Source organism: Grus americana, chromosome 11, assembly GCF_028858705.1.
Source record: "Grus americana isolate bGruAme1 chromosome 11, bGruAme1.mat, whole genome shotgun sequence".
NCBI classification, from domain to species: domain Eukaryota; kingdom Metazoa; phylum Chordata; class Aves; order Gruiformes; family Gruidae; genus Grus; species Grus americana.
The window spans coordinates 18,738,940-18,753,848 of NC_072862.1; the positions used below are offsets into that span (position 1 = coordinate 18,738,940).

General features: G+C 49.5%; 1 protein-coding gene across 2 annotated transcripts in view; it reads right to left on the bottom strand.

Annotated features, from left to right (window-relative positions):
* The window catches only part of CACNA2D2 (calcium voltage-gated channel auxiliary subunit alpha2delta 2), a 224,074-nt gene extending 214,741 nt beyond the window's left edge, over positions 1-9,333 (bottom strand). Inside the window, exon 1 of one of the 2 annotated variants that reach the window (XM_054838535.1) lies at positions 8,968-9,333. In XM_054838535.1, the coding sequence (XP_054694510.1) occupies positions 8,968-9,092 (125 nt within the window). In that variant the 5' untranslated portion in view covers positions 9,093-9,333. The remainder of the gene's footprint in view (positions 1-8,967) is intronic. The other variant, XM_054838536.1, reaches the window with a different exon arrangement.
* Positions 9,334-14,909: the final 5,576 nt, after the last annotated feature.

Genomic DNA, 14,909 nt, shown 5'->3' on the forward strand with positions numbered 1-14,909 from the left:
GTGACACAGAAGGCTTCAATTTAGCTGTAAGATGATGGGTAAAACGGAGGTATTGATGTCAGAAATGCCAACGCAACATTTTTGTTGCCGGGTCAAATAGGCGGGCAGGTGCTAAATGGGGTTATTGAGAAACTGGGACCAAAGCATGAGCAGATAGCAGATGCGTTAGATGCATTTCTCTTCTCCATCTCACAATAACAAAAAAAACAAAACCACGCATCAGAAGCAACCACAACCACCAAGATATTTAAAAGTTAAAAGACAAAGGCCTGAAAGTTGTCCCCAGCATAATCCCCCAGCATCGTTACAACAGGGATTAATTTGGCCCAGCATCAAAAAATTTTTTTGATGTTTCTCAGCTTTTAAAATCTAACAGAGCCGTGGCAGAGTACAGCAGGCAAGACAGACAACAGCCAATTCTCCTGCATCGTAACAAATCCAGCACCAGAAGAACGGCTCGACGATGAGCAGTGCCACAGCGCGCAGCCGAGGAGGGGCAGGAAAACAGCCCTGCCTCTGCACTGGGGGGGCCCTTTCGGCTGATGCTCTTTTGGTCTGCGCTCTTAGAAGTGCTCTCGTTCCATGGGAGGCAAAATAATGTCATCAGTGTAGTCACTGATCAACAATTATTAAGATTTCCCAGCAAGCAAAAACAGAATAAATAAAAACCAAGAGCTGCATGAAGAGAAAAAATATTGAATTTTTTTTTTTTCTTCATACTCATGTAATCTACCCTCCTTCCCAAAGCAGGCAGGGGAGGAGGGGAAAGCAGAATGCCCACGAAGCTATGACGCATGCCTGGCTCACTGTCCTGAAACTCTTTTCAGCTTGCAGGTCTTGAATAATTAAATGCTGTTTCTTCCACCCATTTTTCCCCTGGCATGCATGGCACGCTGCTGCGGGTGGTTTACTTTTACCTGGGCACTGGGCATCCCTCCCTCTGCAGAGGTCCGGGAAGCACACCAGCCCACACAAGACATTATTTATTTTTTTTTTTTTTCCCCTTGCCGATCCCAAGAAAGTGACACTACAGTCAAGGCTCAGTGGAGACCTCTAATTTATAAGACTAGCTCAGACATGAGGAAATGGTACTTTGGCTCCTCCTGCGTCTCCTGTGTTCGTTACGGAGCAATAACGACGTTCAACCACTCACAGCCCAGAATCTGACTCAATCTTCACCACCTGATAAAAGTGGCATATTAGGTGCTTTGCTTGGCTTAAGTCCATCTCTGTTTTGGTGTCCGTGTTACAGCAGCCACAAACCCGGCTGTGAGACCCACCAGACGTCAGAAACGCAACCAAGGCACTGCATTCATCACCCTCACCGTGTCACACTGTAGAGAAAGCGTTCGTTGGCCACAGTAAAGAGGTATTATCACATAAAATTCAATAGAGATGAGAATTCGAACACAAGAACGTCTCTGATTCAACAGAAATCAAATCAGTGAGAGCTTTACACATTTTTGAAGCGTAAAGTAGCTTATACAAGGTCGACTCTGAAAAACATTTAGAAATGCGCCTCTTGTTTTGTTTTCGTATTTGGTGGACGAATGTGAACTCAGACTTCGGATACTGGATTCTTCTGGACCGAAGAACGTGAAGTGCCCGCTGGAGAAGGAGCGGGCTGACAGCAAACAGGCTGGCGGCTTGCCACACCACAGAAGTTTCAGGACCCAGCTCCGTTATGAGTTGAAAGGCATCGGTATTTGTAAGGGGAATCGTACCCTCATTTGTCACTTCACCGGACATGGATACACCACTCTTTCTCAATTCTTTCCACCAACTTAACAGTTAAAGGGGTAACTTTGTGCTTGGAAGGCCAAGGGGCTTGGAAGCCTGAAAGCATGGGGGAGGCTCTATTTACCCCCAAATCAGGGGCGAACCTGCGCCCTGCCTGCCGCATCACCAATTTTTAGCTCCAAAATGGTGTTGCAGCAGGGAGCGAGGCAAGCCGGCACGCTGCCGCCACGACCGCCCTCGCTCTCCCTGTGGGACAACGCTGCCTCAGCGCTCCCGCAGACCGCACGTCTTCCAGGTTCTCCTGAGCAAACCCCTCCGGCCCGCAGCCCTGCAGGCTCACAAGCCTTCCAGCCGCCAAACGCCACGCAGAAAAGCCCAGCCAGTTCTGGGTCGAACCTTCGTGCGGTGGAACTCAGATAAGGAAACCTCCACGAAATGAGTGCATGCTTTAAAGAAACCTCCCCTGCGAATAACGTCCCTACGGCTGGGAAGCTGCCGGCATTTTGGCCGTGAGATTTTCACCCTTCTCTGTCCTTGCAGCTGTACTCCCCCCATCCTTTCTCCCCCCTGAAGCATAAGTTGCTTTCTAACACCACACAGCTTTGTGCTCCAATGCGCAGCATGATCTAACTAATTCGCACTTGGTTGCTCTGCACACCTCATCATTTGCACATGAAAAGAGCAGTCTCTCTCTATCCCTCCACTCTAGGCCTATTTCTTCCTCCTCCTCCATCCCCCACCTCCCGTACCTTCTCAGCAAAACTCTACTATGGAAGCTGCAGCGAAGAGGCTCACATTACCAGGACTTCATCGCTTTTACAAAATTTACTAGCACGCCGTGAAGCCTCATAAATAATTCAAGATAGACAACCTTTGTCAGGTAAATGAACGTGCCTCCTGTAATCCATCACCCCGGGTTTTCTATCAAGTGATACGCGTACTCACTGTAGGTACGACCCAGAGTGACCCATGAATTCCCCAAGTGTCAGTGCGGGACAGGGTAGCAGAACGGTTTTGGCACCAGTAGAACCCAAGGAAACCCAAAGTCTGCTCAGGGCTTCTGTGGATTCGTAACAGATACGTACTGGTGCAAATGTAGCCCCAGCCTCGTCCATGGGAAGAGCAGCTCCATTCCCACCCTTCACGGACAATGAAAGGACAGCCATGGTTGCAGGAGCTGGCAGGAGACTTATTCTTATTAAAGATCACCTTTTCATTGCAAGAACTTTGGGGATTTTTGACATAAGTCAGAGCTAAAAATCACGTTGCATCCCGAGGTTAGGTTTAACTCCACACGCTTCAGTGGCGTCACTGCACAAAGGCACGTGGCTCGTTAGAGATACGCAAACTCAACTTCTGTTTTGGCAACCGCACCCAAGGCTTTATCATCATCAGAGCTATTGCACTAAATGGTTTACATCCCTGTTCAGCACCCAGTCTGATTACTATCAGCAATTACCTCCTCTGGAGTTCTCAGCTTCACCTAGAAGCGAGGGGAGGAGGCCTGATCCTGGATCTCCTGAAAGGCAATCTCAGGTGGTCCTGGGAGGAGGTGCACTGCACAACAGCTCCTGCGCCGTCCCCACCAGACTGAGACGTGGCTTCCGAGGAGTCCGCGCGGTAGGCTCATCACAGCCAAGAATAACGACCTTGCGCAGAGTTAATGAGTAGATACAGAAACCACAGACCGTGCAACCTTTGTCTGGCCTGACCGCCGTTCAGATCCTGTGTCTCTCACCCCGCAGCCCTTTCACCCGTCACAAGCTGATCTGGCTAAATATCCTGATCGCTCACGCATCATCGATCAATGCAAGAAACGCTTTGCTTTACACTGGAAGAATTAAGCCTTTGCTCTGGGTAAACACCTTTTATTTCTTAACATACTTATGACCGAAAGACAATGGCCGAGACAGACCTGGAAGAGTCATAGGACAACGGTCAAAGTTATGAAGAAAAGCCACGCGCATTATCTGAAAGATCGAATGATTCAGCCTAAAAAACCCCGACCGTGTCAATAGGTTGTTGATACAAACCAACTCTCCAGTAACAACAGGTTGTACGACCCCGTTCCCCATGCGACCCAGCAATAATAAATTTGAGGGTGAAGGCTACATTACAGGAACAGCTCTAAAACAACAAAGTACCACCAACACCCCAAAGAGGAAAAAATAATTTTGCTAACAAAACCCATTTTGCTTTCAAGAGGCTCCTGGAAAAGTAAGTATCGAAACGTTCAGATGTGTCCTTTCTTGCTGAATATTTCACTCAAGTATTTTGCTTGGTAATGACTTTTTCTTTTATTTCATCCCACTTGAGTGTTTCATTGGCTGAAAAAAGCATTGTCTGAGTGGTACGGTTTGTGCACATGCACAATGTTACAGCGCGCAGATGCCCCAGCACTTAAGCCCTCAAGAGCCTTTCCGATGGCTTTTGAAGCCAAACGCCAGGAAGCTCATTCAAGGATAAATTTTCAGGTTTCCATTTAGACCCTCTGCAACCACCTTCAGCTTTCAAGGGGCTGTTGCTCACATGCATGCGACGCACACGAAGCTTCTTTACAACAAAGCTTCTGAGCTGTGCCTGTCAAACACCAAGCACGAGCCCATTTCTACCCTCAGGTCTACGTGCAGGAGCCTTACTGATTTCAGCGGGAACGCACGCCCTCTCCCAAGAGAATTTAAATTAATTTTTCAATGTACACAGTTGAAAAACCTGAAACCACAATCTAGAAGGGGATCGCTGCAGGCAGGGTACGGTGCTGAGGTGTCACAAGGACGGGCAAGAAAGTGGTAAATCCCTGCTCTGTGATGCCTGTCCCTTCCCCATGCAATGCCTGAGCAGGACGCATTCAGGAACAGAAACGGAGAAAATCTTTAAAAAATGCCAAAGAAATATTGCAAACGGCTTTAAAAAACCCCAACATTTGGTCCTCTCCCTAGGGCTGCTGTTCTACCTGCGGGCAGTTCAGGGTGCCCCTGCACACCCTGAAGTGGATTCTGCCACTGATGCACAGGGACGCGGGGTGTTCCACTGGGTACCAGCTCCGACGAGGCTGCTCAGCCCTCGCAGGGACGGAGCGACGTTATCTGTCAGTCACTCACCGGGGTAGGTTGCCCTCCCTGGGAGCTGTCTCTCTGCTCAGCCGAGTGTAGCAGAAGACAAGCAGGGCCATCTCCCCACTTCTTCTCTGCGCCTTTCCAGACAAGTTCCCTTTCCAAGCATCAAAACTGTAATTGGAAGAGATTTTCTGACTGCACAGCAGGTGGGCAGTAGAACAAGAGAAGCAGCTTCCTCTACACGGCATCCCGCAAACCCTAAAACATCCAGTCCTAATAGAGTTATTTATTTCGAGCCCTGCTAGCCCAGATGTGCCACCACTACCAGCATCATTAACCTCATCTGGGGTGAAACGACATAAGTACGAATCAAAACCTGCTAAAAGGAAGCCATTAATTTGGTAGAAGCAGCCTCAAGCCCACCCTCCAGTGGTGACGGGCACCTGTGAAGCCTTATTGCTCTCAGCAGGAGCCTTCGCTGTCCCACAGGAACACCGGTAACCCTTCCAGCTTGCTGCCCAAAACTACCGCCTGCATCTGGCAAGTGCTAAATCTCATGCCAGAGAGGCAGGACCGGACCGTGGTCCCCAGGCTGGTGCTTTCCCCTGCAGACATCCCTGTCTCCTCCGGCTGGCTGGTCAGAGATGCCCCGCAGAGCGGCGCCGAAGCCAAGCCTCGCCAGCGGACGCGCAGCAATTCTGCGCACACCTGCTTCCTCACAAGAAGCAAATGGCTCGCCACCCTCTAGCAGATGGCAATTTTCTTTCAAGTCCAAGTGACAAAAAGCCTTTCTGCAAAGTGAGGAGGGGGGTTGGTCCTGCTCCCCGGCAGCCACATTCTCCAGCACCCACACGCACAAAATCCCCACTAACGGGAGGCGACAGCAATACAGGTGCAGGACTCCCCTGATTGACCAGGCTTTCAATCATCTAATACCAAATCTCCCAGAAATTCAAGCAGAGGTTGTTACTCTGCTGCCACAGAAATCCCTCCGCATACTATTTAAAAGAAAAATTAACTGCGACCAACAGCCTTTCCTTCCACAGCCATTAAGCCCGTTGACCACAGAGACGCACGTTCTTGTACGTGACCATTCCTAAAAGGAGCCTTGTCAGTCAGTGGACACCACCTCACGCGCCCGCCCCAGTGGGTTCGTTCCAATCTGGGATTTTGCTTTTTAAATCTCAATGAGAATTTCCCCTTTGGACAACTGGCTGAGCCGAGCCTTCCTTAGCTCAGCATAAGATGATTAAAACCACGCTACCCGGGAGGACAGAGATAATGTGGAACACCAGCGATTTATCAGCAACAGAACCAAGAATCAACACTCAGAACCCCTGACGATAATTAATACGATTGCAACCAAAAATAAAAAATAAAAAAAATAAAAATTATTATTTATTTTCTTCTTCCCCCCCCCTTTAGGCAAAACATCCTAATCATTCACCCTGCTGCCTGTCAGAATGAAACAGTTCTGGGGCTGCTTAAAAAAAGCAGCCTCATTTTTGAGAGTCCTGTAGTGAAAGATGACTTAAGTGATTTACAGAGAAAGCCTCCAAAGACAAGCAAGGCTTCTAATCAATACTCCGAATCATTTGCTGTTGTTACAAGGGTGCACTGTCCAAAGTAGGAGAAAATTGGCTCGTAAGGGGAAGAATTTAGCAGCCCATCTCAGCTGCTGACTGACAAACCTTCCAAAAGATTTAAGTTCTATCCAGAGTCTTTAAAAAGAAGAAGGGCACAGACAGGGAGCTACTCAGGATAGGAACAGTCAATTGAACAGTGTTGTTCAAGCCTTGGTGCCGCTACCATCTCACTCGTTACTCCCCTTAAATATCTCCTTCCCGAGAAACAATCGCGGCAGCCCTAGGGCAGAGCTCGCAAGGCATTTCAGCCCACATGTCACAGCATTAACCTACTGCCCAGCAACTGTGCATCATCATCAAATACCCATTCCTGACTCTTCTCTGCATTCACAAAACAGGTCATAAAGGGACTAAAACGAACAAGATGATGCCAGGTCAGGCTGAGGTCTTGCGTCCCTTCTACATCTCTTCTCCAGGTGCAGCCAGGCAGCATTACTTCCCACCAGAGGCACACACAGAATTAGCAGTCCTTTCAGGACCGTTCCTTGATATTTGCAAGAAATGATGAATTTGTGCCTCTGGGTTCAGTTTTTACACATCTTGCCTCTCTCAGTACAGGATCGGGCCCACTCTGATAAGCCCACTGATAAGAGAAGCACAGAGCTAACAAAATCTACCCTAGTAAACCCCATCACATTATCTGGAATAAAACTGCTTCGGCTAAAAAGCTGGCACAGTTTACTAGAACAATATAGATAATAATCAGTCTGGGTGAGGAAAGGCCAATGCATTATTTACAAATTATACGCCTCTCAAGTATGTCTCTCCTGGTATAGAAACCTTCTCATAAAACTTTCTGCAGTTAGAAAGAAAACACAGCTCTGACTTGTAAACTGGTACCCAGAAGAGATTTATTCTATAATATGATTCTGCCTTCCGAATTTAAGAGGAGAAAGCAACAGCTTACAACCCCCGAAAAGCTGCTGAAATATCAAAAAACATCCCACGAACTTTATCTGTGCTTCACCACGTACATAATCCCCTTTACTTCTATAGGGAGCTCATGGAAGTAAAGATTATTCATGCGACGGCAACGCTGGATCAGGCCGTGAGGCTGAGGTACTTGGACGAGAACTGGCACGTTCCCTTTCCTCTCCTCCCCCTGTAGGTAGACATTCCTCAGGGTCTTATTCTGAAGAATTTCTGTATTTACGCGACAGCAAGAAAAGGGAACCCACTGGCTCCCCAAAGTCAAAGATATTTAGAAATGTGGGTACAAGACCCAAAAGAATCCAGAAGGAATCTGTTTGAACGGGAGGTATTTCTAAAATAAACATGGAGTGCGAACAACCATGCCTTCGGTGAAGCCAGATATTAGCACGGTAAGCTACAGCTCTCCCAAATAAACAACGCTGTTTCTTCTGCCGATAAGCCTTCTTTTCAGAAGGCCTGACTACATGCCTGTAAAAAATGTACTTTGAGATCCAAGACGTTAATCTAAAAGGCTTGCAAAAAATACTTCCTATGACATATGTATATATAACGTACTTTTATTCTTAAGCAAATCAAAAATGACAAGAAAATTGTGACATAAAGCAGTGCACATCCACCGGGGCAGCACAAAGTTAAGGGCAACACTGCTATTATTAACTCTATGTCATTGAAATCCTTCCCCACCTTCAGAAACGCAGACTGTAAGGACACGGTGTCAGCCTTTACTTTGAATCGTCTGGATTTTTATTATTTTTTTTTTTTTTCAGTTTTGTGTCAACAAACCTCAGCATTTCGTAACGGAGATGACAGCCTCTTAAAATACGTCTCGGCAAGATTTCGCATGGATGCGTGGAGGGGGACAGGGCTTCAGGGTTATCGTGGTACACAAGAGAGCCGAATGTGTTAGCAAATATCCCCAAACATTAACTTCCAAAACGCTCGCTTTCTTCCAAAAAATAAATAATAATAAAAAAAATCTATTTATATCCTTCCTGCAGCAAGTCTCCAGTCCCCCACCCCCTCACCCAAATGAGCTGGTTTCCGACTTTCACTAGATTACAGCCGATTTCGGTCGGTCCAGAGGGAGGGAGAGGAAGAACCGCCAGCCCGGAGAGCCTGTGGAACTATCCACCTGGTATTAGCTGATGCTCAAACTCCGATGGGTACGGCCGGCTGCGGGGACCATATTGTGTGCTTGAGACGGGGAGGGGGAAAAAGGAGGGAAAAAAAAAAAAAAAAGTCCTCTTTCTTCTGTCCCCCCTCTCGCCACATTAACGCTTCACCAGCCGCCCCGCACACCGGCACCCGCCGGGGAAGTTTGTGCTTTCCAGCAACTTTGGGTCCGTTCCTCGCCCCGCCGCTCGGGCAGGGAGCGGGCAGAGACCCCCGCGCCCGACCGCATCCGGCACGGCACGGCACGGCACGGCACGGCACAGCGCCGGCCGCGGGCACCGGCAGCACCGGCAGCGCCCGCCGCTGCCGCTCCCCCGCGCGGCGCCGGCAGGCCCCGGGGCGGCCCCGCGATGCGCCACCGCGCCGGGCCGAGCCGAGCGGCGGTGGCGGGGGGTCCCGGCCGGGGCGGCGGCACTTACGTGTGCTGCTGGGGGAAGCTGTAGCCGTGGGCGGCGGGGGCGGCGAGGAGCAGCAGCAGGGCCAGGTGGCCGCAGAGGGCCGGGGCGACGGGCGCCGCGCTGCCGGTCGGAGCCGCCATCGCCATGTTTCCATTAACGGCGCGGCGGGGAAGGGGCAGAGGCGGCGGCGGCCCCGCGGGGCGGCTCCCCCCGCCGCCACTCGTGCGACGAGCGCGGCAGTCCTCGGCAGGGGGGCAGCGCCGCGCCGGCTGCGGGCACCGACCGGCGGCCGCTCGCCCGCTGCCTCTCCGCGGCGGCCAGCACTGAGCGCCCGCGAACCGCTACTTTCCCTCAAATAGGCGGGCAGGCAGGCGCCCCGGCCCGGCCCAGCCTCCTCCCCGCCCGCCCGCCTCCCTCCCTCCCTCCGGCCCCCCGCGCCGCTCCGGTCCCCGCCGCCCCGCCGCCGCCACCGCGCATGCGCCCCGCTCCGCGTTCCCCCCCCCCCGCCCGCCCGCCGGTCCCGCCGCCCCCGGCCCCGCACCGGGATGGCGCGGCCCGGCCCTCCCGCCAACACCCCCGCACCCCCCGCCCGGAGTCTGTCTCCCGGCCCCCGCCGGCGGGGGGGACAAAGGCAGGCGCTTCCCCGAGCACTGCCGCGGCGGCGGGTCCCGTCCCCCCCCCGGCCCCGACAAACGAGGGACCTCGTGGGCTCCTTCCCCTCTTCCACGCGGGTGCTACCCCCCGTGGATCTGTCACTGCCATTCTTGCCGGGTACCGCGTTTTTCTTCGGGGCCACCTCCCGGAGACGGATCAGCGTATGGGAATCTCCAGTTACGTTAAATAATAATAATAATAACAGCAGCTATGATTTTATTTATTTTTTTAAACACACTCTGACTTTGGGGAGCGTTCCTGAGCGCGACGAGAGGGCAGGCTAAAAATTCAAAATAACAGAATTAATAAACACAGCCCCAAACCACCAGGGTTTCTGAGCCAGACTTTTGAAGGCCTGGATTTTGCAACGCTGTCTTCTGGGGAGCTGCAGTGTAATTTCATCTTCTCTAAATCCAAAGCCAAGCTGCTCGGCTTCGCTGAAACTCACCGCTGGCGAGTCACGGGGACAGCTGGCAAAGGCAGAGGCAGGATCGCCGCCCACGTGCTCTGCGATTCCCTCCCCAGATAGCCTAAACCTGGACAGTCACGGGCCAGGCAATTCGTAGGCAGCACCACTTGGCCCTCTTTAACTTCAGAAAAGGTGTAATATTGGCGTGAGCGCCGGTATCTCGGACAGACCTTGAGGAAGAGCCTCACAAACATCAGCGCTTTGAAGATGCAAAGGCTCCTTGGTCCTGCCCACTAGAACAGCAAGGCACAGCGGCGGGACAGGGCGGTTTGGATCCCAGCACAGAGGTTTAAAAGCCTTCCAGCACGGGAGAGGGTAGGATTTTGATGGGGAGAGGTTGTTTCTCTGAAGCGTTCCATGCCCTGGTCTGCAGGAGGGGTTTTCTTCTGCTGATGGATGGAATTGCCTCCATCCTTTGTTTCTGATGGGAAAAAGAAACATTTTGGAGTGACACAGACCCAGACTCAGATTCCCGGTATGCCGGAAGCATTGAGAGTGCTGCCTAAATTCATGTGGTCACATCCAGACACACCACGAATTTCGTGCAGCGAGGAGCACTGATTTGTAAGTGGAAACAACGAGGATTTGATGCGCTGACTCCAGCCTGAGCTGGTTCACAGAGACAATTCTTTTTTTAATGAGGTAGAGAAACACTATCGTTTTCCCAACTCATGTTGGAATTCGGTAGTAAAACCCGCACTTGAATCCAGAAAATTAGACTTGCAAAAACATCAGACACCGACCTGATGTGAGCAACACAGAGATGGATATGCGCAGTAACTTAATACTTCAATAAAATATTGAGAAATACTTCAATATTGCCTCTCTAGCTCCCGTACCGTGCGCAGACTATGACTATTCTTTGCACACCCTTCAGGATATGGTCTGGCTTTGCATCCTGTGTTTCAACTGCACCTACTACACGTAGTTTAAGCCAGGTTTGCGTGGGCTATTACAGTTGAAATCACAGTTACTGACCTGTCATACGGAAGTTTCCAATTTACAACCTCCAAGTGTGTTTCAGCAGTGGTAAGTGGATAATCTCTAGTGTATACACGGGAAACAGAGCGACAATATGATAAACAGCTTGTCCATTGCTGGCAGAGTTGGCAGCAGATATAGTAAACACTCTTCATTGTGTGGAATTTGGCTTTCCAAACTCTTCAAAGACAAATTCTGTTGTCTGTTACATCCATACTTTCTTTCCCAGAGGACCTGGGTTAGCATCTGTCTAACAGATAAAATTTAACTCAAGATATGGGCCCACAGGGTCCAGATTTCAGGTTCCTGTTCTAACAGGATGCCCAGGGTCTATGAGGCAACATCGCAATTGCCAGATATCCTTTATAATACGGGATTTTTCCGCATTATGCAAGCTGATCCTCTGTCCTGTAAGAAAAGCTCAGGGATGCAACTGTGTATTGCCACAGCTATCGACTGCTTTTCCAAATGCCCGGCATCCAGCAGCTGGCTGCTCTACAATTGCAAATGCATCGCATGTATGCAGCAGCCCCAGCGCTGGATGCTCCAGCCTGTCGTGCCTGAACTGTGCACGTGTACGGAGCAACGCTCCATCGCAGGCACGGTAACTCCGCACGTTCAGAACGGCGTGGGCGATTTATTTCTTTGAGAAGTGGCGCTCTCAAATCCTTACAATTGTTTTGTTTTAATCCAGATATCAGCATCCTTCAGAGCAAAATTTGACCTTGTAGTAGTCTTACAGTAGGAGCGGACCTCTAGATGTCAAGTAATTCCTTTCAAATGTTGCTGTTTGGGTTTGTTAACAGTACAGCCGTGCCTGACACGTCCCTGGTTTTAAAGAACAGTCCTGCACTGCTGAGATGGACATTCTGTTTTAGTTTTGCTGTGGCTGTTTTTTCTTTGTTATTTCAAATGCTTTTGACTATGTTATACTTGTTGCTGTGATCTCTGCAGTCCATACGGCTAGTAGTAAGCCGCTTGCAAACAGTCTTAAATGTAAAGGGGTAAAATCATGGAATTAGCCCAGATACATGGCAGGAAAAAGGTGTTGACTCACACCTGCAGGCTGCTAGATTAACCCTGTCCCCTCACAACCAAAGCCTATTTCTCAGGGCACAAATGTATATGAATTTATCAGGGGGCTCTTTTTACTACCACGCTTAAAAATGCTGTAAGTTTATTTTCCAAGCTGTGCATAGGAGAGAGAAACATTCAGGACCTGCATAAAACCATGTATTACAAAGACCATATGCTAACAATTTTCAAAATCAACTGCCCTAAAAGGGAGGGAAGTAAATCAGCGGAGTCGTCTTCTACCCAGTGTTCTGTTGAGAATGACAGGAAAGACAGCGCTGCTACCCATATTATCCTTCACGTTTTCTGCAGCAGGCACAGCTACGCCGTGCCCTCTGCGAAACGCTGTCTAACCTGCAGCACCAAGCACCACCAAGGCACACAAACGTGGGCTTGAACACGGGGTTCAAGCCATAGCCTCCAGAGCAGCTTGTACTACGTCAGCGTAGGTGCTCAGAGCAAGCGTGAACCAGCCTAAGGTTGCAGTGAGAGCACCGTAATCTATACAGGACCCCGTGAAATTCAGCACGGTACCTGAAATACTGACAGGGTTGCAGCAAAACAGGCAGCACCACTGCTGTTCTCCCACGTCTTTTAGTGGAGAAGCCACGTAGGAGGAGGCTGTCTATGTCGTTCTCATGGCTGATTTATTTGCAAATGCAGGTGAATGCTAGAGAAGGTGTGAGTTTAACTCTCCCCTGACTGATCGTTTCACAGGAAAAATGTGAGCCTGTGCAGTCAATAACTGCTGCATGGACAGGTTTCTTTCCTTACTCCTTCAGGTAAACCAAGTTGAGCCTTGCCCTGGAGCGAGAAGGGAGAGCCATCCCCGCTGTCCTCGCAAAGCACATCCCCTTCGGGCAGACCGAGCGACTGAGAGCAATGAGACAGCGAGGCTGCTCCTTTCCCCCCCTTGGCAATTTACAGTGAAACACCGCCGCTATGTATTTCCGATGGGCAGCTGCAGGGGAGATTCCAGCATGTCTGGGGGGGAGCACAGTTCCGCACAGGATCCCCCCATGGAGCTGAGACAGTCCCGGCACACAGGCGTCAAACTTTAGGCAGGTTGGCACAAGCGCCTGGCTTGGTACGTGAAAGGTAGCTCAGCAGAACGAATATATCAGTTTAAACGTGAAGCACTTTCATGGAATTAGTCCAGATCCACACTTGCGTAATTGCTAGAGCAGCTTTGCCCCCCCACGGTTAAACACGCGCCCGTATCTGGAGCAAATGTGTACCTACACTCTTGACAAATCAGTTGCTGAGTGAGAGGTTAGAAAATGTTGTTGACGTACCATTAAAGGGAGACAAAGAAGGGAAAGAGGTAATTAAGAGTGAGCAAATGATAACAGCTAATACACATCCTGACTTCAGAGGTTTATTCTCATTCAGGGTTCTTAAACCCAGCTCCTCAGCTGATGACCTATAGGGTTGCTTGGTGCCAGATGTTAGTGTTTCAGAAAGAGGAGAAAAGAATGCACTTAAGGTTGATAAAAGCATAGTAAGTAACTGTTGCGCTTGCCACAAGTCATGGAAAGCCACATTGTGTCTCAGAGCCCAAGGAGAAAGGGAACGGCATCATGGACATTTGCAGCGTTTCTGAGCTGGAATGAGTAAGAACCTGCACGAGCAAAGAGGTGTCCTGAGGATACCACCATGGATGGGAAAGAGAAACAGCGCAGGGACAAGATAAAAGCTATTCCAAAGTCCTTTGCCATCTGTCTCCGAGGGGCGCTCACCTGCCTATTTCAAGGCCCGTGCTGCCCTTGCGTTACAGAGCCCGTAGAGCGTACGTTTAGAGACGCATGCAGGTTCTTTGCCCAACCTGATGTCATGCCAAGGCAAAGGGCTGGTCTGAGTCCCCAACAGGAATGGATTCCTCCGACACTATCATTTTGTACTACGGATGTTTTCTAGACAGTCTATGAAGTACGTATGCTCCACCTCAAACTGGCAAGTCTCAAGATCTTGCTGGGTGATACTCACATTTACAAAGGCCTTGGGCATGATTGGAAACCTGCTCTGGAAGTGTAATTGGGATTTGCCTGTTGACTTAACAATTTTTTTAATTCTTTTTTTTTTTTTTTCTTCAGTACAGAGATGTAAAGCCCTGTCCATGACTGTAAACATTTACAGCTCTATAAAGAGCTATCCTCGTTGCCAAAGGGCTGATGGGCCAGTATGTAAAATTGGGTATAGTCCCACAATCGCTTTGGAGGCAGCTGGGACAGCTGAAGACAGTATTGTCCTCCAGCTTTTATCTGTACCTGTGCCTAAAGTACAGATCTGGTCTGGAAAAAAAAAAAAAAAAAAAAAAAAAAAAAGCAGTCAGTCAGTTTAGCTCGAGTCCAAGCCATCTGCCATTGAATCATTTATCTTTGGGATCCAAACGATATTTCTGCACGATGTGAGGGTGAAACAGCTGAGGTCAGCATCATATCAAGTCACAGAGCATTACACTCAGTTACCTAATGTAGTCATGCCTCACTATTGCTTTAATTTAAAAGACGGTTACTTCACAACAGTAATCAGCACTTGTTTCAGAGTTCAGTACAGGAGATACTCAACCTTGACCCATATCTGACATGGAGATGGTATTTTCTTCATTTAGTTGGACAATGATTTAGGATTGCCGTCTTGTTAAGTGCTTCTACTGTGCTCAACACAGCGACTAATATTGTTCCCCCAGCACTTTACAGCTGTTAATATATATAGACTGTGGAGCAATATATACTGGTGGTATATATACTGGTGGTATTCCCATCCTGCAGGTGAGCAGCCAAGA